Raw genomic sequence first — 25,208 nt, 5'->3', positions numbered from 1 at the left:
CTCTCACTCGACCTTTGGACGTAGGTGGAACACCACCCTCCGATGCCTGAGGGCTTCGGGAGATACCGACTCGTCAATGTGGAGTTGGAGAGGTGGCCCTTTCAGGCAGCCAAAACCATCGAAGAGTGAGCTGAACTCTTCCACCAGGCCCTCCAGAGTGCTAGCGTGAATGCCAAACTCGTAGTGCACTAGGTTGAGATCTTGGGCGGTCTGTCAACCGGGTAGGAACCCTGAGCCCTCTTCAGATACATAGATTTTAGTGGACCTGTTGGTGCCGTCGTGGGCGACTTCCCCTATGCGTAGACTTGCACTCAGGTGGGTTGGAGAGGCGATGGCGGCTTGGATAGCCTCTGATACTCTTCCATGGCCATAAGGTTTATGGAGGCCCCGGTCAATTAACGCTGATATGGGTAGGTCTTGTAGAAGCACCTGTCGTGTGGGTAGCCACCGGCTGCCAATGGTGTCCACTACGTGGACCACCTGGTGGTCATCGTCTATATTGCTGTCCGAGGCTGAGGCCGGGGCTGCATCAAGTGCTCTGACCATCCTCTTCGGTGTGAGCGCTGCTGTTCTTGGCATGGACTGGCAGACCTTCACGAAGTGGTTAACTTTTCCGCATGCGCTGCAGGTTTTCCCCTGGGCTGGGCAACTGCTGGGGTGTGGTGTCGGTCCGCCGCACCATCTGCAGGGCCTGTCTTTTTCTTTCCGTTTGTAGCCTTCAGCCTTTGTCCGCAGCGTGCTTACAGTCACTGCGTTGATCGGTTCAGCTTTGACCTGTACTGTTGGTGCCTGCTCCATGTGCGGGGCGCATGCCTTCGATAGCTCCTGGGACTGTCCGAGAGTGAGAATATCTCTCATCAGCATGTTTGGCTGCTGCAGGATGCACTCCCTGAGTTTCGATGAGGAGCATCCCTGGATGAACTGCCCCCCGATTTCGTCTTCTTCAACGGGCAGTGTGCACGTGCTGGCTAGTTCCTTTAGCCACGCATAGAAGACGTCAACTGACTCATCGGATGTTTGGCACGCTTGGCGTAGCAAAAATCGCGCCAGGTCCAGATTCGCGTACGGCTCAAAATGCACCATGATGGCCCCCTTTAGAGTGTTGTACGTGTGGGGCCTTGCTTCCATTACTGACTTGGACATTTTATGAATGCCCGCCCCCCCCCGAGGTGGAGGAGAAGGGGCCTATTGCGCTCATCCAGAATGCCCAAAGCCTCAAAGTAGGTTTCGAGGTGCTCTACCCACACCTTCCACCATGCGGCCTGTGTGATGGTGAATGGCTCCAGGGCAGGAATACTGGCCATGGCGAGGGAGCCTGTGGGTTGCCTGTGGGGCCCAGGAAGGCATGCTGCGTGGCCAGTCTCTGGGGGGGCAACGGCCTCCTCACCTCAAAGAACGGAGGAAAGTCCTCCACAGCTGATGTGCCCTCCACGGGGCCCTTGAGGAAGTCCCTGGCGTGCAATCAGGTAGTTGTTGGGGAGGAGAGCCCAAGCCCATTAGGCTGCTAGAGACACAATGCAGCCTGGATCTGCCGTGCGGGGGCTGTGGCAGGGTAGGCAGCAGGCAGGAAAAACCCTTCCAAGGGTCTGGCTGGGCGTGGCACTGAGGCAGGCGTAGGCAGCGGCCTCCAGATGAGCTGCAGGCGGTGTCTGAAGGGCGTTGTGGAGCTCCGCGGGCCGCCGGCAGCAGAGCTGTTGTCCTTCAAGGTGCAGCAAGGGGTGCACTGGTGGTCAGGCCCAGCGGGGCTTCCCCTGGAGAGTGGCCGAATAGAGAGGAGTCGCTGCACGTGCTGAGGCAAGGCGCTGGGCGATCGCAGCACGGATCCACAACGGCGTCAGACGAGGGGTCACCGGCGCTACCTGGAATGGGTAGGCCCACCTTCGTCGCCAGTTGTAGGGTCACGCTGGTAACAAATACGTGGACTCCTAATTTGCTTTTAAAACAGTACTTTTCATTTTATAACGTTCGGACCCTCACTTCCTTCCCGCTATTTTCGGTCCGCTTTTATTGATATCCTGTCGTCACCATGGACGCGCTCACTGGGGCACGGTGTGACGGGGGATGCCTGTAAACCCCTCAGCTTAATGGGGAGGTGCAGGTTTGCCCACTCCTACGTCAACACTACAGGACCCACAACCCTCCATAGGGCCCCCATTCACGCTAATATCAATGGATATCAGTGAGAATGGGAGAGACGGGCCCTCATCACATTCTGCGGGGCTTCGGGCGATTCATTTTGCGTTAGGCTACTGTTTTAACATTGCCACGACATTGAGTATTATATCAATCAATCAATCAATCAATCAATCACAATATTTATAGAGCGCACTACGTACCCGTTAGGGTTTCAAGGCGCTGAGGGGGGGTGGGGGGGGTTGCTGCTACTGGTCGAAGAGCCAGGTCTTGAGGAGTCTCCTGAAGGCGAGGAGGTCCTGGGTCCGTCGCAGGGCGGTCGGGAGGGCGTTCCAGGTCTTGGCGGCGAGATGTGAGAAGGATCTGCCGCCGGAGGTCTTGCGATGGAAGCGGGGAACTATGGCGAGGGCGAGGTTGACGGAGCGGAGTTGGTGGGAGGGGACGTAGAAGTTGAGTCTGTTGTTCAGGTAGACTGGTCCGGCGTTGTGGAGTGCCTTGTGTGCGTGGATGAGGAGTTTGAAGGTGATCCTTTTGTCCACGGGGAGCCAGTGTAGGTCTTTCAGGTGGTGGGAGATGGGGCATCGGTGGGGTACGTCGAGGACCAGTCGGGCGGAGGTGTTTTGGATGCGTTGTAGGCGTCGGAGGTCTTTTGCTGGGATGCCTGTGTAGAGTGCATTGCCGTAGTCTAGTCTACTGCTGACGAGGGCCTGGGTCACCGTTTTTCTGGTGTCCGTCGGGATCCATTTGTAGATTCTACGGAGCATGCGGAGGGTGTTGTAGCAGGAGGAGGGCACAGCGCTGACCTGCTTGGACATGGTGAGGGAGGAGTCGAGGACGAAGCCCAGGTTGCGTGCGTGGTTGGTTGGTGTTGGAGGGGGGCCCAGCGCGGTGGGCCACCAGGAGACGTCTCAGGCCGAAGGGGTGCGTCCGAGGATGAGGACCTCCGTCTTGTCTTGTATATAATATATAATGGTTAAAAAATGTCAATAATTGTGATTCAATGCAGTCATATATTTGCAAGTACCTAATTGAGATACTATGGTATGTAGAAAATATGCAATTTCACTTTTTCTAATTTTTCATGACATTTGTTGCCTGGTATACATGATAAATCTTTTGATGGCTTGGCTTGGCTTTTGGTTCTTAGGGCCAAGCAAGATTCTCTGGCTGGGCTCTGTTTCAATTTGCTGCCTCGCCCACCTCTAACCACTGACAGCATTAATGTTCCTGGAGTCACTGACGACGACGGTGTGGTAAGGGCTGTGCTGGAGAGGGTTTCCAGATGTAAGTTAGACGAGAGTGGGGGCGCAGTTCTTGGTGTTGGGCGCAGCGCCCTCCCTGCCAGCCTCTCTATACCTGTGAATGAAGCAGGACGGGGCAGCATTGTGGAAGGTACACGTCACACACGAAGGGGCGTATACCATGCGCAGAGAGCTGCCCTACTCCACCAAAGAGCGGCGCCGATAAATACGGCGACACACGCCGTACCCCATTCAAGTTGAAGAGATAGTGAGGAGAGCACGGCTCAACAAGGACATAACCGTCTCTTATGACCTCGGGGGGCGAGACTTGGGTAGCGGGGACACGGCGGCTGCCGAGAGAGGACCTGCTGTCGAACCGTGGGTGCCTCTCTGTAGGTGGTGCCGAGCCGCTCCCCTTTTCATTCTGTTGGATTCTGATGCGTCGCTCATCAGTGGTATGCGGTAAACGATGGCGGCGGCCGCTGGAAGCTGGTCTCTGTTCCCGGATCCCCGGCCGCTCAGCTGAGATGAGCGCCGCGTTAGGCACTGCCGCCGCCCCCTTCCGTTTGTGACTCTCGGGACAGTCCGTCTCTGTTCACGGCCAACATGGGCCTGCTGGAACGCGCCCGCAAGGAGTGGTTCATCCTCGGCATCGTATTGGTGATCGGAGCCGCCAAGCTGCAACCGGCTATTGGAGAGAAAGGGGGTGAGTGCCACTTAAGCCCGGGCATCACCGCACTCTAGCAAGGACATTCACTAACAGCCTCGCCCGCCTGCTAGGTGCCACCCCCGCCACATACACATGCCCACCTCTCCTCACGATAAAGCTCTTTAGCGTCTCCCTTCTTTACCTAATTGCAATGCCAAGTCCGGGTGCCCATGGGCAGAGTTGAAGGGGTTGGCGTGCCTGCGCTGACAGCCCGCCACCCTGCCTGGCTGGTGTGACACGTTGCACTCCACTTGACCCACGCTGCTCTCACTTCCGCCCCGGGTGGTGGCGGACACCAGAGTCAGCACAGGACGAGTAGCCTCTGCTGCTGATGTTCGTGCCCAGGCCTGGCACCATCTGGTGCTGCTCGTGGCTACCTCGATGCAAACAGCTCTTAATTTTTCAAATTTCAGTAGCAGTATTTTTAAACGCTACCCATGGTTTGTGAAATTATGTAGCGCCCATACTTTGTTACCCAAACGAGGGGGGAATATCTGTCTTGCAGGTGATATAAACTTGTGTATTTTAGGATGGGGGCACGGGAAAATTATTAAAAGTATTAATATTTATGCAAGATTTTACATAGTTAACAGATAGCGGCTAAGGTGTAAAGTGAGTGGGAGCAATGAAGAATAATGCATAATGTTAGCCCACATACCTTGGCATAAAATCGTGAGCCTGTTATCTAAGTGCGGCAGGATGCATAGTCGCTGAGTGGCTGGCCCGTATCCTGCATATCACTGTTTTTATAACAGTTGCTATTTGGACCTCCTGTTTCAGTTTCAATGTTGTAAGTAAAGCTCAAGCTGAAAAGGTAAAGATTCAAATCTCTGTTGGGCATTTGTTTTACATGGTCAGAAACTGAGTACCTACACTTATTTGATTTGACTTGGAGAGTAACCAGTGCTTAATTTGTAAATTAGGAGGTGCTGGTGCTCAAAGCCTTCTCTTAAACACGAGGCTGCCGTAATTAAATCTGCAAGCACTAAATACTGAGGCAGCGTAATCCTGAAGCCATCTAGGGCCTCTTCAATCCATTTACGGCCACCCATGCCCCTTCAGCTCATCCTGCAACTTTCTCCCTTTATGACGCTTTTAGATTTTTCCTTTTTCCGTCTTTCACATATGTCTCTTTTGCTAGCAGCAAACGCCTGAGGCATAATAATAAGCCCCGGCCCTCACACATAAGTGCCGGTGCTCAGCACCGGAAACAGCAAGGACAAATTAAGCACTGAGAGTAACACTACTTCCCAGCAACGGCACATAATGCGTGAGTACCTGCATTTGTCAGAAGCCAACAGGTACTCTGGGATAGTGAATTCTCCCGCTCCTCTATTTCCTTTAAATGGCTCTTTTGGCTAAAAATTTGTTTCTGGCTCAAGGTGCTGAACGTGACACGTGGCCTCTCGGCAGCTCTGTATCGTTTATTGTATAGGGACCTGCAGGTCCTGTAGCGCCATATTTGGGCCATTAACACATTATCTTCGAGGGCGAGCAAACTAATGCCCCGCTATTCTTACATCTGTTTTTTTTTTTTTAAAATGTAACACAATCACAATCAAAACTATCAATGGTGACGTTTATCTAATGACCTCTGCTCCAAGACCTAGCTTCATTCTGGGATGATTGTACCATAAAAACATCCTTGAACACGGTTTGAATACAAGACCACAAATAATATGGCCTGCTCTGTTAGCACACATACGAAATGTGCTAGTTTAACAAGGATCACAAAAGCTGCACGTTAGAAATGCCCATTAAAGTTTTTTTAAAAAAATATTTTATTTAAAAAAAAACAACCTATGACGTTCCTTAAAGTGAAGACACTGGAAATGGAGCATTGCAGACTTAATTGTTTTTGTGTGTAATTCAGACGGGTAACTATCTGGTGGTGATACATTGTGGCACCTTTTCACACACTAGCCTCCCAGTCTGGATAGGTATTGCATATATCAGGAGGTTCGCCTTATGAATTGGTTGACTTGCGATTCTGTCAAGGGTTAATATGATATGTAACCACAACTAAGTAGGACACGTTTTCTTTGCGCGAGGTATGTGTGAGGTTTCATATAATGAGGACTGGGATCCATTCAACAAGCTGCAATAGTTATGCACGCGCACTCACATTCCTGGTGGGAGCCAAGAGTAAAATTGCACGTTTTCTCTACACTCTTCACCTGCCATAGTAGCCAGTGCTCCTTTACCTCTTGACCCTTGAGCCAACTGCTTTTTCTGATGTGCCAAATTATTGGGATAAGCGAATTACTAATACATAAAGGGAAACGCGTCAACTAACTGCCAGGCAGAGGCCCCTTAAACTCACTTCACCTGTTGGCAAGGAACTTAGGGCCATATGTACAAGCACATTTTCCCATAGACACAGAATGGGCAAAACTGCTTGATACATCTGGCCCTTCGTTCTAGACAAAACGTAAGCACTAAGCAGGGATAGGCTCATACCATGATGTTAATGTGTCTTGAACCAGCAGCTGAACACATATGTTTTGTTTTTTTATATATCTTAGACAATTCTTTGAGAGAACTAACTCAGTGAGGTCTTGACAGGCCTCATACATAGTAACAGTACGTCGTGGTCTGAATGAAAGCTTATGAAGTTCACGTTGTGGGCACTGCAGAGGTGGATTTGCAACGCTACCCCAGTCATTTATACGTAACTACGAATTAACCCAACCCCACACCGATCACAACGTAATGCAGACATTCATTGGCAGCTATACGTGTCTGAATGGGAAGCACCCAGATATTGGCTGTGGGCATAGAATTCCTTCAGGACTTAAGAAGAAAAAACGGAATGATAGTTCTCATATATGCACTTCTATAATTATAGCAAACAACTGTGAACCTGTAATTGCCATTCCTGGTAGTTCCCCAGAAACAGCTGCCTTGCCATCCTTATCCCGGTGGTGGCACAAATGAGGGGACAGTGGTACTTGGCCTTCTCATGTGCCACTGCGCCCTCTAATTGATGACTTTGGACTGTAATACATTTCTGTTCCTCAAAAGGCGTACACTGGAGTTTGTTTGCCAGGAGTAAATTAGTTCTCTTTTAAAAGGCTAGTAAAATAACATTTGCCATGTTTTGCTCTTTTCTAATTTTTACATGTTACTGATGTTTACATCTTTGTCTCTTACATGTAAATGGTACATTCTAGTTGTTTGAGCCATTCTCAAAACATAGTTTACCTTTGTCTTCTCAAGAATATGATTTGAAATGAAGTCTTATATTTTTTTGTTGCTGTATGCTGAAAAAACATGACTGGGAAATTGTATTCTAGCATAGTAGCTCCTCAAGTTAAATTCAAAGGACTTTTCTCGACCGAGTAAACTTTGTTAGTGATGTTCTGCACTATTCTTCACCGGTCATCCCAAAGAGAATAGAAAGCCTTTCATGTATCTGCATTTTTTGCATTACCATTAGTAGTTTAACTATGGGGAGAGCTACCTTGATTCTTTAGATCATATGCGTTTCCTTAATGGTAAAATCGCATTTTAGCAACTGAGGACGTTAGATTACTTATTTTAATTTTCCAGAAAACCCTTTCAAGTTGGTCTTTAGTTCTGTGGTTGTTGATCATATTAATGTACCGTTAAGGCCCACATTTGAACAATGGCGTTGTTGAGTGTAAATGGCTGATATAAGTGTATGGGTTCAGCTTGCAACATCAACAAATAGCACCTCCTTTAAAGTTATATTTGTGAGCAAAAATAGCTCCTATTATACACAAAAGGGATACACAAAAGGGATGTTTGACAGGCATAACTGGTTTTAATAGTGCAAATTGTATGCTATCCTTGCATACAATTACGCAGTAGTAAGTGGTTGGGAGTGGGCAGAGTAAGGCATAATATGCGTTCCAAGTTTGTAAACACATACATACTTGAGAGATTGTGGGCATTCACAAAATCCTTTCCACCTAGAAACTAGAGATTTTCTGTGGCACTGACTATAGAAATCGTCAGTCCAGGCTGGTAAGGGTAACAGAACACTACGAACTATCATGGAGGAGTACGGAAAGGTGATTAATCAGTCATTTGTAGAGCGCAGAGCTAGCACTCTCTGGGGGTATATGGATGCTAGGGTGCAAGGTTTCCTTCAGTCAGGTCTTGAGTTTCTTCATGAAATCTGTTAGGGAGGGTGCTGTGAGGAGGGGCAGGCCATTCCAGACCATAGTGGCGATGTAAGAAAAGGAGCGGCCACCCCTTCGTTTGCAACGGATTCGGGAGGGGGGCTCCATGCAAAGGTTAGCAAGGAGGAGCGTAGGTGTCTGGCAAGTTGACAGAAGTTCAGCCTTTGGTTAATGTAGGCTGGTCCTTAGTCATGTAGGGCCTTGTAGGGATCTTGAACTGACATCTCTTCTAGATTGGGAGCCAGAGGAGGTCTCTGAGGTGGGGTGCGTGCTGTGGGCACATTTGGGGAGGTCCAGGATGAGTCAGGCTGACACATTATGCATGGTCTAGAGTCTTTTGAGGAGTTTGGTGTGGATTCCGGAGCAGAGTGCATTGCAGTAGTCAAGGCGGATGGTGACAAGGACCTGGGTGACGTTTTTTCTGGTGTTGAATGGGATCCATCTGAAGATCTTGCGCAGCATGTGAAGTGTGTGGAAGCAGAAGGATGCGACTGCGTTGATTTGTTGCTTCATGGTCAGTTTGCTGTCAAGGATGATACCGAGGTTGTGTGTGTGTGTGGTCTGTAGGTGTATGGGTGGGTCCGAGTGTGGAGGACCACCAGCTGTAGTCCCAGATGGATGAGTTTCTACCGAAGATGACAACTTCTGTTTTGTTGGAGTTGAGTTTGAAGTAGTTTGTTTTCATCCACTTGGCTACGTTGGTCATGGAGTCGCAGTAGTTAGTCCTGGTGGTTGGTGGGTTTTCGGTGAGCGAGAGGATGAGCTGTGTATCGTCTGCATAGGATATGATGTTGCCACTGGAATCTGAATATAGATGTTGAACAGTGTGGGGCTGAGGGATGATCCTTGGAGTACATGGTAAATGATGTCCTTGGGTTCAGAGATGAAGGGAGGCAGCCTGGTGCTCTGGGTGCGTCCTGTAAGGAAGGAAACAATCTCTTTGAGGGTGTTTGCTTGTTTTCGATGCTGTGAAGTATGCTGATAAGGGTGTGGTGGGATACAGTGCCAAATGTTGCTGAGAGGTAGAGGAGGATCATGGCGGAAGGTCTCCTTCTGATCGAGGAGTGTTCTGATGTAATTCGTGGCTGCAATGAGTGCAGTCTCAGTGCTGTGGTCGGCTCTGAATCCTGATCGGGAGATGTCAAGTAGGTGGTTTTGCTCCAAGTATTCAGTGAGCTGTTGATTGATGGCCTTCTCAAGTACTTCGGCGGGGTAGGTGGGCAGCAAGATCGGTCGATAATATTTTAGTTCTCTGGGGGCAATGGATGGTTTCTTTAGGAGGAGTCTGATTTCTGTGTGTTTCCATTTGTCTGAGAAGACTGCCGTGGTGCTGGAGGTGTTGAGGAGGCAGGTGAGTTCAGTGCTAATGTGGTTGCTTCTGAGCTTGAAGTAGTGGTTGGACCATGGGTTGGATGGTGTTCTGGAGTGGATGAATGACACAATGGCTGCTGTGGATTGATCGGTGAACGGTGTCCAGGTTGTGGTAATTTGACTAATGTGTGCTGGTTGGTCAAGGCTGCTGGGGTTAGAGGCCTGTGGGTTGGGGGTCGAATGTGTTCTATATGGTGTCAGTTTTGCTGTGAAAGAAGTCCCAGAGGGTGTTGCAGAGTTCTTGTGAAGGGTGGATGTTGTCCACTGTGGCTGTTGGGTTGGAGTATCCCTTGACTATTTTGAACAATTCCTTCATGCAGTTGGTGGTTGTATTGATGCAGGATGTGATGACTGCTCTCTTGGCTTCCTTAATTTGACAGTGGTTTTCGCTAAGGGTTGCTTTGTGTGTGACTCTCTTTGGGGTTTCTGGTGGATCGCCATTGTTTCTAGAGTTGGTAGCAGCTGCACTTTGTGGTTCTGAGCTGTGGAGTGTACCAGCTGGCTTGTCTTGAGGTTTTGTTGGTTCTGGCTGGCTTTGGTGGGGCGACTGTCAACGCATTCAGTGATCCAGGGGGAAAAGTTCTGGACGGCCTGTTTGAGGTCTTATGAGGCTTCAGGTTGGGAGGTGCTGAGGGCCTTGAACCAATGTGTCTTTGTTACCTAGCCCCAGCTACAGTGGGATGGGTTGTGGCACCTGTTGACCGACCATGTGTTGATCGACCGAGATGGTGGGTTTAGTACGGCGGTGTTAGATAAGATGAGCTCTGTGACATGGCTGAATTTGACTTTGTTGCTGGCAGTAAACATGGGGGTCAAATGTGTTTCTGGCTTTGTGTGTGTTTTGCTTCACTAATGACCAAGATGAAACACTCATGCACTGACAAACTCTGGAATGCGCTTCTTAGTCTAAAGAAGACATTTATTAAATCACTCTGTAAGGTTCGTAGAGCAGATTAGCATGCTGAAAGCACACGTTTTTAAAATGGTCACAGCAATGAAATAAAAACGTACAAGTGATGTGTGTATGTATATATGTCACAATGCAAAGCAGATAACACGAATAAAAAAATGCATCCCCATGAGGCACGGGCAAATCTGCGTAATCTCCCTCCTTATCAGCATCAGACTGCCAGATCCCAGAATCGATCGTAGAGAGAGAGATATCAATTATCCCCACAGGAAGGATGACACACCTCAGCGTCCTGAGCATGTCTGAGATCTAAGTCACTCCCCAGTCCATCGTGGTCTCTGCCTCTTACATACATTAGAAAAACAAGAAAATTCTAGAAACCTCATCCCACTCCATAAGTTTATTATTCAAAAAATGCTGGCTACTTCTGGTCAGTTTTGAAAAGAACATGTCTGGAATTGACCAAGATCCCAAGGTGCCCTCTCTCAAAACAAAACCGTTCCCTGCTGTACCATAAGAACACAAAAGGAGAGCGCTGGGAGTGTAACTAACCCACACCGCCTCCCAAGAGAAATCTATATAATCACTAAAGGTGTGGGGTAGTAGGAACTGAGGGTAGGACTAGATTAGTCTTCATTCAGTGCCCGGTATTAGTTAGGTTGCTTTAAATCCTGAAGCGGGAAAATCATGGTTGGAAAATGTCCAAGCAAGGGGGTGCTGTGTTGTCCTACAAGAGGAGGGGGGAATTTCCTTTACGGACTAGATGGTCTCACACACATAATAGTGTCTTGCTTCATCATTTGACCACCTAGCCCCACCCAAGTAAGATGATACTACTTGGGCGGACTCAACCTCTTGGTTAAAAGAACCAGAGGGAGTGCTGAAATTAAACTGACTGGATAGTTACAGTGATCCAGAAGGGGTGAATAATAAAATTACCAAGCATGTCACCAGTAGCTAGTGCTAGTTTTAATGGTGGTGCATGCTGGTAAGACTAAGAACAAGGGGGAGAGGCTCGTTAGAGAATAATGTCTCGTGGAGTCTAAAAAGAAATACATAAGACCAACATGTTTTTGCCCTCACTGAGTGCTGGTAGGTCAGGGGCATTCGTCAGGGTCGGAGCACACGTAGTAAGTGGGGTGCTCAAAGTGAATAATGTATGGCCTACCTGAACAGGTAGTTCATGGTGGGGTAGGCCTATGATAGATGATAAATAAACCACAATTTATTCAGAGTGAAAAATTATATTCAGAGTGAAAAGAGTGGCAAACCACTGCACACGACACAGCAATAGGTGAGAAATGTAAAAGGCACTCACACACGCATGCAATTGTGACTTACCCCGGAGTTGGGGGCGATTTGCCTCTTGTCTGGCTAGTGCCGGGGGGGGGGGGGGGGGGGTTTCCCTTGTAGTCACACTCTGAGGAGATTAAGGGGTTTAGCACGGGGGAGAAAAAGAGACGGAAATCGAATGAGGGCGCACAGCGCGCTAAGGAAAGGAGGAGACCAAGGGGGCGAAGTGGTGAAAGAAAAGCTTGAGAAAAGGAAGACAAAAAATTAAAAATTAAAACAGGTGAAGAGAGAGGGAGAAGAGGAGAAAGAGGTACCAAAAAGGTAAAAGCCAGGCCAAAGAGAAACTAAAGGCTACCAGAGGAGGGGATACCTGGTAACAGAGAAAAAGAGAGAAAAGGAGAGAGAGAGAGAGAGAGAGAGAGAGAGATATCCAAGGGGCCAGGGAGGCCCACACTTACCACTCCAAAGGGAATACCATGGGGGGTACCTACATGCCGGAGCCAGGCCGCTCTGGTACTGACTGGAAGGCTGGACAGGTCTATATGAAGAGCAGCCAATCCGTATCCGTATGAAGCTACGGAAGCTGGGGGTGGAGCCCAATAAAAAATAAAATCAGGTGTGCCGGGCGTCATGGTATGGAGAGTCCCGGCTCATAGGAGGTTATATTGCCACGCCCAAGAAACCGGCCGCGCCCTCTCGGGGGCTGCGCTGGGTCGGGAGCCTAAGGGGCCCTGATTGGCCCTGGTGAAGCGCGAAGCCCCGCGGAACCTCTGGGGAACGGAGTCCCGCGGGGTCGGTCGCGTCTAGTGATGATGTGGTTAGGCAGGGTGCTTCCTCCGTGACGCGGCTGGCGCGCACAGGGGAGCGTCCTGCGATGACGCGTCGCGAGTAGCGCGGCGCGTTGCTCAAACCCATGGGACTCTGGGAATGTGAGTCCCGTGGAAAAAGCCGGGTCGTCCGAGAGGGGCGACCAGGTCAAAGTGCTAAAGGAGGGGTGGGGGGGCGGCGGGGGTGTGAGGAAGGGGGAGCGAAAAAGCAAGTGAAAGCAATAATGGAAAGCAAGGAGGGAAAAAAAAGACAAGAACGGACCCACGGAGGGAGAAGGGCAAGAAAGACACTAGAAATCAGCAAAGAGGGGGGTGGGGGTGAAAAAGAAAGGGGGCAGAGGGAAAAGGGGAAAGGTAAGAAGGGAAAAAAGGATAGAAGGGAGGAGGCAGGACGAGCAAGCGGAGAGAAACTGACAAGGCAGGGATAAGAACAGAATAAAAGAGGGAAATGGGGAAGGGAAAGAGAAACACTGGTAATGAACAAAGAGGGGGGGGGAAGAGGGGCAGAGAGAAAAAAAAAGAGGAAGGGGGGGAAACGAAGTGGAGGGGAGGAGTAAGCAAAGAAGAGGATGCAGGGGGGGCTTAATAGATAAAAGAAAAAAGGGGGGGTGTTAGAGAGGGGGGAAAAAAAGGAAAAGGAAAAGAATTAGGTGCGATGGGGGGGGGGGGTTTCGAGAAAGAGAAGGGGGGAACCCAGCAAAGGTATAGACGTAGGATAAAGGAGAAGAGGGAGCAGAGAAGGTGTAAGAAGGGACGAGCGACAATTGCTTTGCTATCAGGGGTCAGGGAAACTACTCTGGTAGGTAGGATTACTACACAAGGTCACGACAACAAGGGTGATAAGTAGTGAATCCCACAGTGGGGCATTTTAGGGCCCATGGAATGAGGGGTCATCAGTGAAGTTATCTGATACAATTTATGTTCTTAGAGGGGTTTATACAGGGTCTCCCATAGAAGAAAGACACCATGTTGGTATCTGCTAATCAGCCCAAGGCTGCCCATTGGATGTTGTCATTCAATCCTAAAGTATCTGTTCGCAGCCTCCATATCCATCTCTGTTCATATAGTAGGAGCTTGTGTTTGGCATTGGTTGTTGTGGATTTTAGTTGGTCCAGTACCACCCACTGTATGTGATCAGGATGGTGATTACTGGAGATATAGTGCTCTGTGAGTCTTGTGGCATCTCTTTTGCAACGGATGGTGCTCCTATGCTCACAGATGCGTGTGCCCACTCTTCTTGTCGTCATCCCAATGTATTTCTTGTCACAGGGGCATGTGATCATGTACACCACATTTTTGCTGTTGCAGTACCATAAACATAATTCTAGTACATTCTTATCAGCCTAAGCCCTTGGTGAGAAAGAACACGCAAACATGCAGAATAAAAACATGAGCACATTGTATAACATGAGCATGCAAAAATACTTGCAGCTTTTAACGTGGTGGTGGCTAATGCTAAAATAAAGCAATAGGCTAAATGAATCTGGTGGTCACTAATGTGACGGTGTGCTGCTAGGCTAAGTGCAACGTGGATTCAATTATCAAAACACAAGTGTCATTAAAGTGTGTTGGTTCTGTGACCAGTTGAGCGAGGCTGTTGTTGCTCATGTTTTCAAGAAGAGCGGTGGAGTTGGTGTTGTTGGGGTTATCATTGTGGAAATTGAAGTCGCAGAGTAGGATGTAGCTGTTGGAGTTGATAGCCAGAGGGGCGATGAAGTTAGGGATTGCGTCTCAGAAGGTGGGCCGGGTTCCCTAGGGTCTGTATACGAGGGTGTCTCTAATAGTAGTTGTGGCATTGGTTTGTAGCTGGAAGTTGAGGTGTTCCATTAGCAGAGAGGGGTTGTCCTTGGCGATGCATCGGATGGTTTCCTTGAAGATGTGATACCTCAACCCTGTTTGTTGGTGCAGTCCCGGTGTATCCTCTTGTAGCAGTCTGGTGTGGTGGTGGCTATGTTGGGGTTCGAGGATGGGTTGAGCCAGGTTTCGGTGATGAAAGCTACTTCAGGTAAAGGGAGGTGATGGAATCCCAGATTTCCGTGGCATGCTTACAGAGGGGATTGGGCGTTGAGCAATATACACTGGAGTGGCTCCGGGTGGTTCATGGTTTTCCAGGTGTGTGTGGTGCAGGATCCTGTGCGGACTGGTGGTGCTGTGTTGCAGGAGAGGCAGCAGAGACGGCAGGTGAAAGGTCCTTTGGTGGCTTGGGGGGTGGAGGTGCAGCAGTTGCTGTTGCGGCATCCAGGGCCCGGAGCTCCGCGGCAGTGTAGCAGTGGGTAGGTGAGGGCCAGGGTTACTGGCGCTGGGCACAGTCCAGGCACGGATGGGCACAGACAGGCTTGCCTTTGGCGTGTGTAGGAAGTTGGCTCTGTATATACTATTTCAAAGTAAGAAATAGTGTGCACAGAGTCCAAGGGTTCCCCTTAGAGGTAAGATAGTGGCAAAAGTAGATAATTCCAATGCTCTATTTTGTGGTAGTGTGGTCGAGCAGTAGACTTATCAGAGGGTAGTGTTAAGCATTTGTTGTACACACACAGGCAATAAATGAGGAACACACACTCAAAGACTTACTCCAGGCCAATAGGTTTTTATATTGAAACCACAGGTTCAAGATTTACAGTTAATACTTTAAATGTAAGGTACTTCACTTAGATACTTTAGGAACTTTGAATGAAAACAATATCATGTACAGTCTTTGTAAAAATGGCAATAAGCTATTTTCAAAGTGGACACAGTGTAAAAATCAACAGCTCCTGGGGGAGGTACGTAAAGGTTAGATTTAGGAGGTAAGTAAAACACCTACAAGTCTCAGTCCTGGGGCATAGGCAGCCCACCGTTGGGGGTTCAAGGCAACCCCAAAGTTGCCACATCAGCAGCTCAGGGCCGGTCAGGTGCAGAGGTCAAAGAGGTGCCCAAAACACATGGGCGCCTATGGAGAATACGGGTGCTCCGGTTCCAGTCTGCCAGCAGGTAAGTACCTGCGTCCTCTGGGGAGGAGGGGGCCAGACCAGGGGGGTTTTGTAGAGCACTGGGCGGGGACAGAAGTAGGCACACAAAACACACCATCACCGGCACAGGGGCGGCTGGGTGCAGTGTGCAAAGCAGGCGTCTGGTTTTGTATAGGTTTCAATGGTGGGGCCCAGGGTTCACTCTAGCGGTGCATGCTCAGGGAGGGCTTCTAGGGACAGCCACCACCTGGGCAAGGCAGAGGGTCACCTGGGGGGTCACTCCTGCGTCGAAGTTCGGTTCCTTCAGGTCCTGGGGGCTGCAGGTGCAGTGTTGGTTCCAGGCATCGGGTCCCTTGTTATAGCAGTCACGGTCAGGGGGAGCCTCTGAGGTCGTCTGTGGTTACTCAAGGGCTCGCAGTCACCGGGGAGTCCTGTCTGAGGTGTTGGTTTTCTGCAGGTCGAGCCGGGGACGTCAGGTGCAGAGTGTAGAGTCTCACGCTTCCGGCGGGAAACGTGAAGTCTTTGGAAGTTGCTTCTTTGTTGCAAAGAAGTAGCTGGTTTTGAACAGGGCCACTGTTCACGGGGGTTTCTTGGTCCTGTAGTCCAGGGCAGTCCTCTGTGGCTTCAGAGGTCGCTGAAGCAGGTTTTTGAAGTTGGAGACAGGCCGGTAGGGCTGGGGCCAAAGCAGTTGTCGTCTTCCTCCTTCTCTGCAGGCTTGTAGGTCAGCAGTCCTTCTTCTTTCTTCAGGTTGCAGGAACCTGATTTCCTGGGTTCTGGGGTGCCTCTAAATACTGAATTTAGGGGTGTTTTTAGGTCTGGGAGGGGAGAAGCCAATGGCTACTGTCCTTGAGTGTGGCTACACCCTCTTTGTGCCTCCTCCTTGTGGGGAGGGGGGCACATCCCTAATCCTATTGGGGGAATCCTCCAAATTCAAGATGGAGGATTTCTCAAGGCAGTGGTCACCTCCGCTCAGGGCACCTATGGGGCTGTCCTGACTGGTAGGTGACTTCTCCTTGTTTTTCTCATTATCTCCTCCAGCCTTGCCACCAGAAGTGGGGGCAGTGGCCAGAGGGGCGGGCATCTCCACTAGCTGGGATGCCCTGGGGCGCTGTAACAAAAGGGGTGAGCCTTTGAGGCTCACCGCCAGGTGTTACAGTTCCCGCAGGGGGAGGTGAGAAGCACCTCCACCCAGTACAGGCTTTGTTCCTGGCCACAGAGTGACAAAGGCACTCTTCCCCATGTGGCCAGCAACATGGCTGGTGTGTGGCAGGCTGGCAGAAACTGGTCAGCCTACACTAGAAGTCGGGTAGGTATTCAGGCGGCATCTCTAAGATGCCCTCTGGGTGTATGTTACAATAAATTGCACACTGGCATCAGTGTGCACTTATTGTGCTGAGAAGTTTGATACCAAACTTCCCAGTTTTCAGTGTAGCCATTATGGAACTGTGGAGTTCGTGTTTGACAAACTCCCAGACCATATACTCTTATGGCTACCCTGCACTTACAATGTCTAAGGTTTGGCTTAGACACTGTAGGGGCATAGTGCTCATGCACATATGCCCTCACCTGTGGTATAGTGCACCCTGCCTTAGGGCTGTAAGGCCTGCTAGAGGGGTGACTTGCATATGCCACAGGCAGTGTGAGGTTGGCATGGCACTCTGAGGGGAGTGCCATGTCGACTTAGTCATTTTCTCCCCACCAGCACACACAAGCTGTGAGGCAGTGTGCATGTGCCGAGTGATGGGTCCCTAGGGTGGCATAAGACATGCTGCAGCCCTTAGAGACCTTCCCTGGCATCAGGGCCCTTGGTACCAGGGGTACCAGTTGCAAGGGACTTACCTGAGTGCCAGGGTTGTGCCAATTGTGGAGACAAAGGTACAGTTTAGGGAAAGAACTGGTGCTGGGGCCTGGTTAGCAGGGTCCCAGCACACTTTCAAATCATAACTTAGCATCAGCAAAGGCAAAATGTTAGGGGGTGACCATGCCGAGGAGGCATATCCTTACAGCGTACCTTCAGAACGCCCTCTGCGCAGCCTCACTGCGGCCTCCATTAAGTAGGTCCTGGGGGGAGGGAAGGATGCTGAGTGGCCGGAGGAGGGAAAGGGCAGGAAGCGAGTTAAGGAATGGAGAGAGTAGAGAGAGAGAAGTGAGGATAAGCAGAAAATGGACAGAAAGCAGGCAGAAAGCAGCAAGGCAAAAGGTAGAGAGGGAGCAGAGCAAGGAGAAGCAGCAGAAGTGAGCAGATAAGCGGTTCTAGCAGACATGTAGCAGCAGGAAGGCCGAGCGGCATGGGGAGCTGGACAGGAGACCTGTTGCTGGGGAGCTGGCACAGAGAGCTGCTCAATGGGTCTCACACTGCAGCCTCCATTAAGTAAGCCCTAAGGTGGAGCACTGGGTGGCAGGAGTAGGAAAAGGGAGGGAAGCAGGGCATCAAGGGTAGGAATGGAGAGAGTAGAGAGAGCGGAGTGAGGAAAAGCAGGAAACGGACAGAAAGCAGACAGCAGTGCAAAAAGTAGAGAGAACAGAATGCAGAAAAGCAGAAAACTGGCGGGAAGCAGAAAGCGGAGTCAAAGCAGAAAGCAATGAGGCAAAAGTTAGAGAGAGCAGAGCGAGCAGAAGTGAGCAGGGATTGGGTTAAAGCAGGCACAGAGCAAGAAGAAGGCACGGTGGCACACAGAGCTGTACAGGAGACCTGTTGGGGAGCTGGCATAGGGATCATCTCTATGAAGAAAATAAAACAATACAAATGTGCACACCTTGCTTCCTTTCCCCAGTGAGGTTTTGTATGGTGTGTACAACTCCACCTTGGGGAAATTAGCAAATGTGATATTATGTTCCGAGTAGCAAACCTGGAAAACTGCAAATGACGAATACTACTACAAATGTTTATGAATTCCAAAAGCTTGTAATTCTGCACCGGTGCACAGGAATATGTGTGGATTTCTGAGCATTAGTTTGCGAATTGGGCCCATGACCTTTTAAGGCTTGTTGTTGCAAGGGGTACTGTGTTGGATCTTGACTTGGGTAGCAAGGTTGAAAATGCGATGAGAGATCAATAGGTGTTAAATGTGAAAGGAAGGTTTCAAACAAGTCTAGTCTGGCCAACGTTCGTGGACGTGGAATAGGGACGGGTGGAAGATGTTGGAGGGAATGGTGGCGGTCTGGTTAAAATATGTAGAAAAAGAGGACTGTCATTCTGATGAAATGCTGACTTTTCAGGGGAAGTTTGGTCAGTGTTTGATTTTTCTCCATAGCACTGAGTATCACCAGTCTAGTTCATTGCGTGATATGTGTCGCTATGGCAGTCAGTTCTGCCTACTGAGAAAATTACACCCAGAGGCCCAAGACATGAAACCCGGTGGTAATTACACAATGTGCTTGCTTATTAATGTCAGAAGCTGTGCTAATCACAATAATGTTGTTTAGCACTGCCGATATTAAACTATAAGTAAGTACAATTATATAAACATATACTACCTTGCAAGGGCCCACATGCCCCTCGTGAAGGTGTAACAGGTGTTAAACATGCTTATATTGTGTACAAGCCCTATTTTGGGTTTAAATGACTCGCCACTCATGCCTTAATCTTCACCAACCTCACTGCTGTTTCACCCACCAATAACCAATCTAATGTACGGTTTGAGGACACCATTTCTGAATAACTACTTCTCAATAAATAAAAACGAGAAGAAACGTTGAGTTAAATTAATGGTACGTTTTGTGACCCAATTTAATTTTCTTTACAATTTGCAAGTACTGAATTAAAAGTTGTTTTTTCAGCAGAGAATCACAGCCCCACTTTGGTGATTCCAGTTTAAACATGGAAAAGTGTCCTTATGTGTTTATGGCTGCTAGATAAACAAGTCACTGTTGTAAATACTAGAGTGTTTAGTGAGGGATGCATCAGAAGGTAACAATAAAGTCCTCTAAAAAGTTAATCATTAATAATTTTGCAGTTTAGCCAACTTTCTTTTAAAACTTTGACATTTATGTTAGTAATTCCATATTAGAGCAAAGCAACTGATGTATGGTTATTCATGGTTAAAAGTTGTAAAAATAGTTTACATCCTCTTAGTCAGTCGTTAAACGTATAAGCCACATGCACTTTGAGTTTAGTAAATTTCAAATTCCTAAGCTTTCACAAACGCTGTATCTGCTTTTAAAGCTAACCTTCGAATCTAGAACTGAGATGTCATGTCCAGTTGGTGAAATTGTTGACTTCCTGGTGTACATGTATAAGGTACAAGGTTTGAATCTGCAAATTCTTCCACGTTTTTAAAAAGTGTTTTGGGGGAATTTCTTTCTGTGTGTGAAGTGAAAGAAAATTAACTGCTTTGCGCAAGCATTTATGCATATTAATGGTTTCTGAGATATTGAAATGGTTGTTCTTATGCATCAGTGTGCTATACAGTGTCCGACTTCAGGGATGTTTACCAACTTGTCTCTGTTTATTGCAATGGGAATTTGCTTTTCACCAGTATATATGATAGAACTCGAGACCAAAAGCAATTTCAAGTGATCAGGATGCCACTTTTCTCAGTGCTTAGTATTGGTTGATGATCATTGATAAAATTGCTGATGTGAGTCAGTGTTTGGTGGTATGTGATAATCAGTAGTACTTGCTCTGTTGTATCGTGTTTTATTGTAACATGTTCATGCTAGCTATTCAGTTTATGTTGAAATTCTTTGTCAATTTGTCTGAAAGAGTGTCTGTAAAGTAGAAAATCTGTTAGCATTGTATAGAGAAGTGGGTCGCTTTTCCTTTCATCTGAGCATCTGCTTTGGTAACACATTTCTCCATTGCAGGTATATCATGCTATAAGTGTGAATTTATGTATGACTTGTTTGTTTCAGCTTTTACAGGTGTTATGATTGTGCCTGGTAAGATAATGTTGTACAAAGCCTATTCCATGGTAAATTGATGCAGAGATGACAATAGTTTAACTCCATGATGAAACCTTTGAGTCCATATCAGCAATATATCATTTCTGTAACATGTTTAGTGCAATGGGTTAGGAAGTTATTTATCAGTTTAGTTACAAAACGATTTGTATATTGTGGTGCTGGACTTGTACTCATTGGATCTTCAGTGCGAAACGTCCTACTGAAGGTAAGTTAATGTGCGTCTGACTGGATCTTATAAGGATAAATGTCAGTCACAGTTGTGGTGGCCAGAAGGAAGTTAGAGGACATCTTTCTCTGAGCTGCAGTTGACTGAACAAAATCAGTGGTCTTTTGGAAAAAGCTGCTTGAAACTAGTGCCACAATTCATTAAAACTAATGAGTTCTGAGACCGTTCCCGTCAGCTTGGTGAAACTAGGTAGAAGTCACAATAAAACCCAAGCATTTGCAATGCAATAGGTCTCGCATATTTCAATCAAGTTAATTGTCTTCTTTTGGCAACAGCGCCTACGAGCAAAAAAAAAAAAAAACATGAGCCGAAACTGAGAGAAGACGACTCTGCAAAATAAAATAAAGTTAGCTTTAAAAAATAAAAATAAATCAATATTGTGCCTGCTGGGCACGTTTTTGCCAGTCACAAGCCTTCTGTTTGTGGGCCACTCGAAGTTAAAACAATAAATAGTACCTTGATCACGTCAGGAGAAGCAGACGGGCCCTAATCAAGTTGAATTAAGTTGTGCTTGATCCCTGTTGCACACAGAGAAACGGAAGTGATGCCGGGCATGCCTTGCCGAATTAAAAAGCTGTAAAGAAGAGTGCCACCCAACAACACTTCAAATTCCTGAAAGTGGGGAAGAGGTTGATCTTAGCACGATAAACCTTTTGTTAATGCCATTAAAACCCTGCACTTTCTTGCACAGCCCTTATTTGGCGTTTAGAAAAAAAATGCAAACACCAAAGTCTACCTACATTTTGGCTGTTTTCTTGGTTCCCTCCAGGCTAACCCTCAAACCCTGTGTACCTTTTAGAATCCCCAACATGTGGGGGGGGGGGGGAAAGGAGGCACATTTGGCCTTGATAACCTTTGTGGGGAAAAAAGTAAAGAAAGCTTAAGCATGAACAGCCTAACGCATCAAACAACTGTGAGCACTTGTGGTTTGGGGAAGTGGATAGAAACCTCAGCACTAAAGACGTTAAACCTTTTTGATCCTGTTCCTCGTTGACTCTCATTTTGAGTGAACCTAATAGATGAGGGGGCGTCTAATTTTCTTTGTCATATGGCACATTTGCTTTGCCTGTGGAGGTCGTTTGTAGTTTTCATAAGCTGTGGAGTCTGACGGTTTTGTGTTAGGTTATGCTTTCTGCAGTTAGGAAGTGCGTGTCATTATTGTAGTGATGCTTCTTTTCCATGCATGGATTGGAACAAGCCTGTGGTGTGTTTTTTTTTTTTTTTTTTTTTTTTTTAAATTCTTTCCAGGAAAGTGACATTTGACCTCGAGGTTTCAAAAATGCAAGGGCACACTTTTGGTTACTTGATCTAGCATAAATTTAACTACGATTTTTCTCATGTAAAAGTTGTGCCATATGAACAGAAGACCAATATAGTATTTATAGCTACTGTTATTCCATCGTTTTACTTATTTTGTCATTCAAATGAAAGACATCTCTGTCCACGATATACTGATTTATTTCTATGACTGACAAGGCAAAAATAGATTTTTTAACAAGAACGACTCATAAATACTCCCAAAGCACAATTCCAGAATTATTTCGAAATACACTGGAGGAAGCAACGTTTCATGGCAACAGCCATTGAAAAAAATGAAACCTTTTAACAAGTGAAACCTCTTCCTTCTGTTTGCTATTCTTACACTCATACAGTTCTTTGCTTTCCAACAGTGTTTCCTGTTACAACGCCGTGATGACATGCTTTTGCATTATGACAATTATAATTATGATAAGCATCGCCATTGGAGGAGCCGTGACATACATTGTGTATTTTCACGTAAATGATGGAGAGGCAGCCTCCTTTAGTATACAAGAGACAGATGTGAAATTGTAAATGCTAACCCACGTGTTACATAATGGTTTTGCATTTCTATGAAATAAGTTGTAAAGTTCAACGTGGATTTGACGCCCAAATGTTCAGTTTTTACAGTAAGTTAATATGTCCAGCCATGAGTGCACTGTAGGCCTGTTTGCCTATACGTCGACATCCATCAAAGAAAATAGGTATATGTGATGCCATTCTGTCAGCTTATCATTTTATTAAAAGTAACATTTGAATGAGTGCATTTTAAATTGACCAAACTGTCTTTACCTTGATTTGGTTCAGACTGTTGAGGCTATGAGCAAAAGAAAAGCTTATAATTTACCTTAAGTGGTAGATGAATGCACTTCTGTCACATGATTATTATGCCAGAAAAAGACTATATATTATGTCACCTTCACGATTATTACCTTCACCTTTGTCACGGGGTCCAACAGGACCCGAGTGTATCCCCATGAAACCATTGACACTTAGATCCTCCTGCTTAGAATAGACATGCCCTCATCCACGTTACCGAGAGAAGTTGATTTAGGACAATAAAGGCAGGGTTTATATCCCCAAGTGAACACCATGCTTAGAGAATTAATACCAGCACACAGAGAGACAGCAGGGCATTTTTATATCTTCCTATATATATATATTAAAGCAACAGAATCCTTGTATTATTGAACTGATGTGAAGGTCAACATTTTGCACGGTTTTATTTGCTAGGGAGCAAGTGGGACATTTTATTGTGTCTGCTGCTACAGTAAATAAAGATTTGGTTGGCGTGGACCGCATAGACGGGGGAAAAAGTGGGCATAAGAAGAGTGTACCCTCAAGGTTGAACTGGCAGTGCCCAATGGGCTGCTCTGACGGATCAGTGTGTGGGCTGGTTTTCTGAAGTACGTGGGCTGACTTTATGGCCAAGTGGGACGGCTTTTACTATTGATTTTACTGTTATTACCATAAACACATTGCCTACCGCAAACATAAGTACAGGCAGTATCCCCTTGCAAATATACCAATACACCAAGCCTGTACAAGTTCACAACAGGCATGATTTGCAAATGTGGAACAGTGTCTTAGAAATAACATTCGCTCATGGGGGTCATTTTTATTTTGGTGCCGTGGATTATTTTTTGTCCCAGCAAGACCCTGTGTACCATTGCCATCTAATTGCTGCCTCAATAAAACAGGTCCACGCTTTAGTCCAATAGTAAAATTTGTCATAAAAGGCCAACCAATGTCTAATGTATGTGAACTGATGATTATGTGAACAACCAATGGCTGTGGGCTGCCGAGCCTTTTCTGGTCTTTGTATAGATGGCATTACTCTGAGAGACATCTCAAGCCGTCCCCTGCCCGACCTAAAATAACCTCCTTACGAGTTCAGAAAGCTTGCATGTGTGTAGTTAATTCTTTGGCCCCCACTTTAGCAAGTTCTGACTTTCAAGCTCTTTGAAAGACCCGTATTAACAATCAGTTGGGATTTAGATGTTTCCATTAACATCTTTTCTAAATGGTTATCCTAATCCACGTTGTAATTTTGTATCCCTTTTTATTTCTATTCAGTATCCTTTCTGTTTGCATTGTACACTCACTCGGTTTGCGTTATTCACTTTGTACTTTGTGTGCTCCACGTTGTAAAGCAGTCTGACGCCCTCAAGCCAAGTGCACGTTGTGTAAAGCTGTGTGAAAGAAATACAACTGTTATCAGACGATCCTTCTGGCTTCTGTTCTAAGGCCAACATTTGACTGACAAGTGGTTCCGAGTGACTGACTGAAAAGCGGACAAGAGCTGTAAATTTGGTTTCTAAACTAAGAACTACGCACCATATAAAACACTAGCCATTGTAAAAAGTGTTTCAAATATCCATGTCTAAGAGTTTTCACCTAAGGGAGTGTATTTTACGTTTATTATTTTATTTGTAATGATAACCTGTAGTCTGGTTCTTGAAATTATATAAATTGCTTCTCCCTTTTGTCGCCCAAGCAGGGAAGGGATGTTTTTCAGTCTTGTCTTGTGCTTGCTCATTCGTCCTCCTTCTGTCAACAATGGCCTGTACTTGAGCTGACGTGTAATAAATAGAAAGTCCGGTACATTTCACATTTCTGCTCGCCCAGTAACCCGCCTTTTAAATTCTCACTCGGACACTTTCTTTTATATACTGCATTCTAGCTTCCAGTAATATAAAAAATACAATAATTTGTATCTGGTGCAAAACTATGCACTGTTTCGCTCTCTACACTAATCATGTTAAAACTCGTATGTTTTACAGTACCCTTGTTTCTTTTTGTGTTAGCTGCCAGTGGATTTATACAGAGCGTGTTCTTGGTCGTGTGAAGTAAATGCCACCCTTGTCTCGTGATTAGAGGATTCGTACTGTGGATTCTAAATAGTGTTTGTCTTTATGCTTTAGGCCAGTAGACTTCGAACTTAATAGTGTACAAACTATTCTGAATAAACGGTAGTAGTCCGCCTTTGTTTTAAACGTGTGCTCTAACAATAGTATGGAAGAACAAGTGTGAGTTGCTCATCTAGGCATTTGTAGGTGTGTAGTACAGGTTTTAAAGTGCGAGTCATGAGGTGGTGTCTAAGTGTAACAGGAGTGTTTGTGCTTCACTAGACGTGTTCAAATATTGTGGCTGAGTGATGAGAGAGTCTCAATGTAGTCCTCTGCCTGCCTTATTTGGCAA

At 47.0% G+C, this 25,208-nt stretch overlaps 1 protein-coding gene across 4 annotated transcripts in view; it reads left to right on the top strand.

Annotated features, from left to right (window-relative positions):
* The first annotated feature begins 3,825 nt into the window (after positions 1 to 3,825).
* SLC10A7 (solute carrier family 10 member 7) overlaps positions 3,826 to 25,208 on the top strand; it is a 661,109-nt gene continuing 639,726 nt past the window's right edge. For 2 of the 4 annotated variants that reach the window (XM_069242617.1, XM_069242618.1), the window contains exon 1: positions 3,826 to 4,080. In XM_069242617.1, coding sequence (XP_069098718.1) covers positions 3,981 to 4,080 — 100 coding nt within the window. In that variant the 5' untranslated portion in view covers positions 3,826 to 3,980. The remainder of the gene's footprint in view (positions 4,081 to 25,208) is intronic. The other 2 variants (XM_069242619.1, XM_069242620.1) reach the window with 1 other exon arrangement.

The sequence above is a fragment of the Pleurodeles waltl genome, chromosome 1_2 (genome assembly GCF_031143425.1).
Source record: "Pleurodeles waltl isolate 20211129_DDA chromosome 1_2, aPleWal1.hap1.20221129, whole genome shotgun sequence".
Classification (NCBI taxonomy): Eukaryota; Metazoa; Chordata; class Amphibia; order Caudata; family Salamandridae; genus Pleurodeles; species Pleurodeles waltl.
This window is presented reverse-complemented; position numbering and strand designations above follow the sequence as displayed.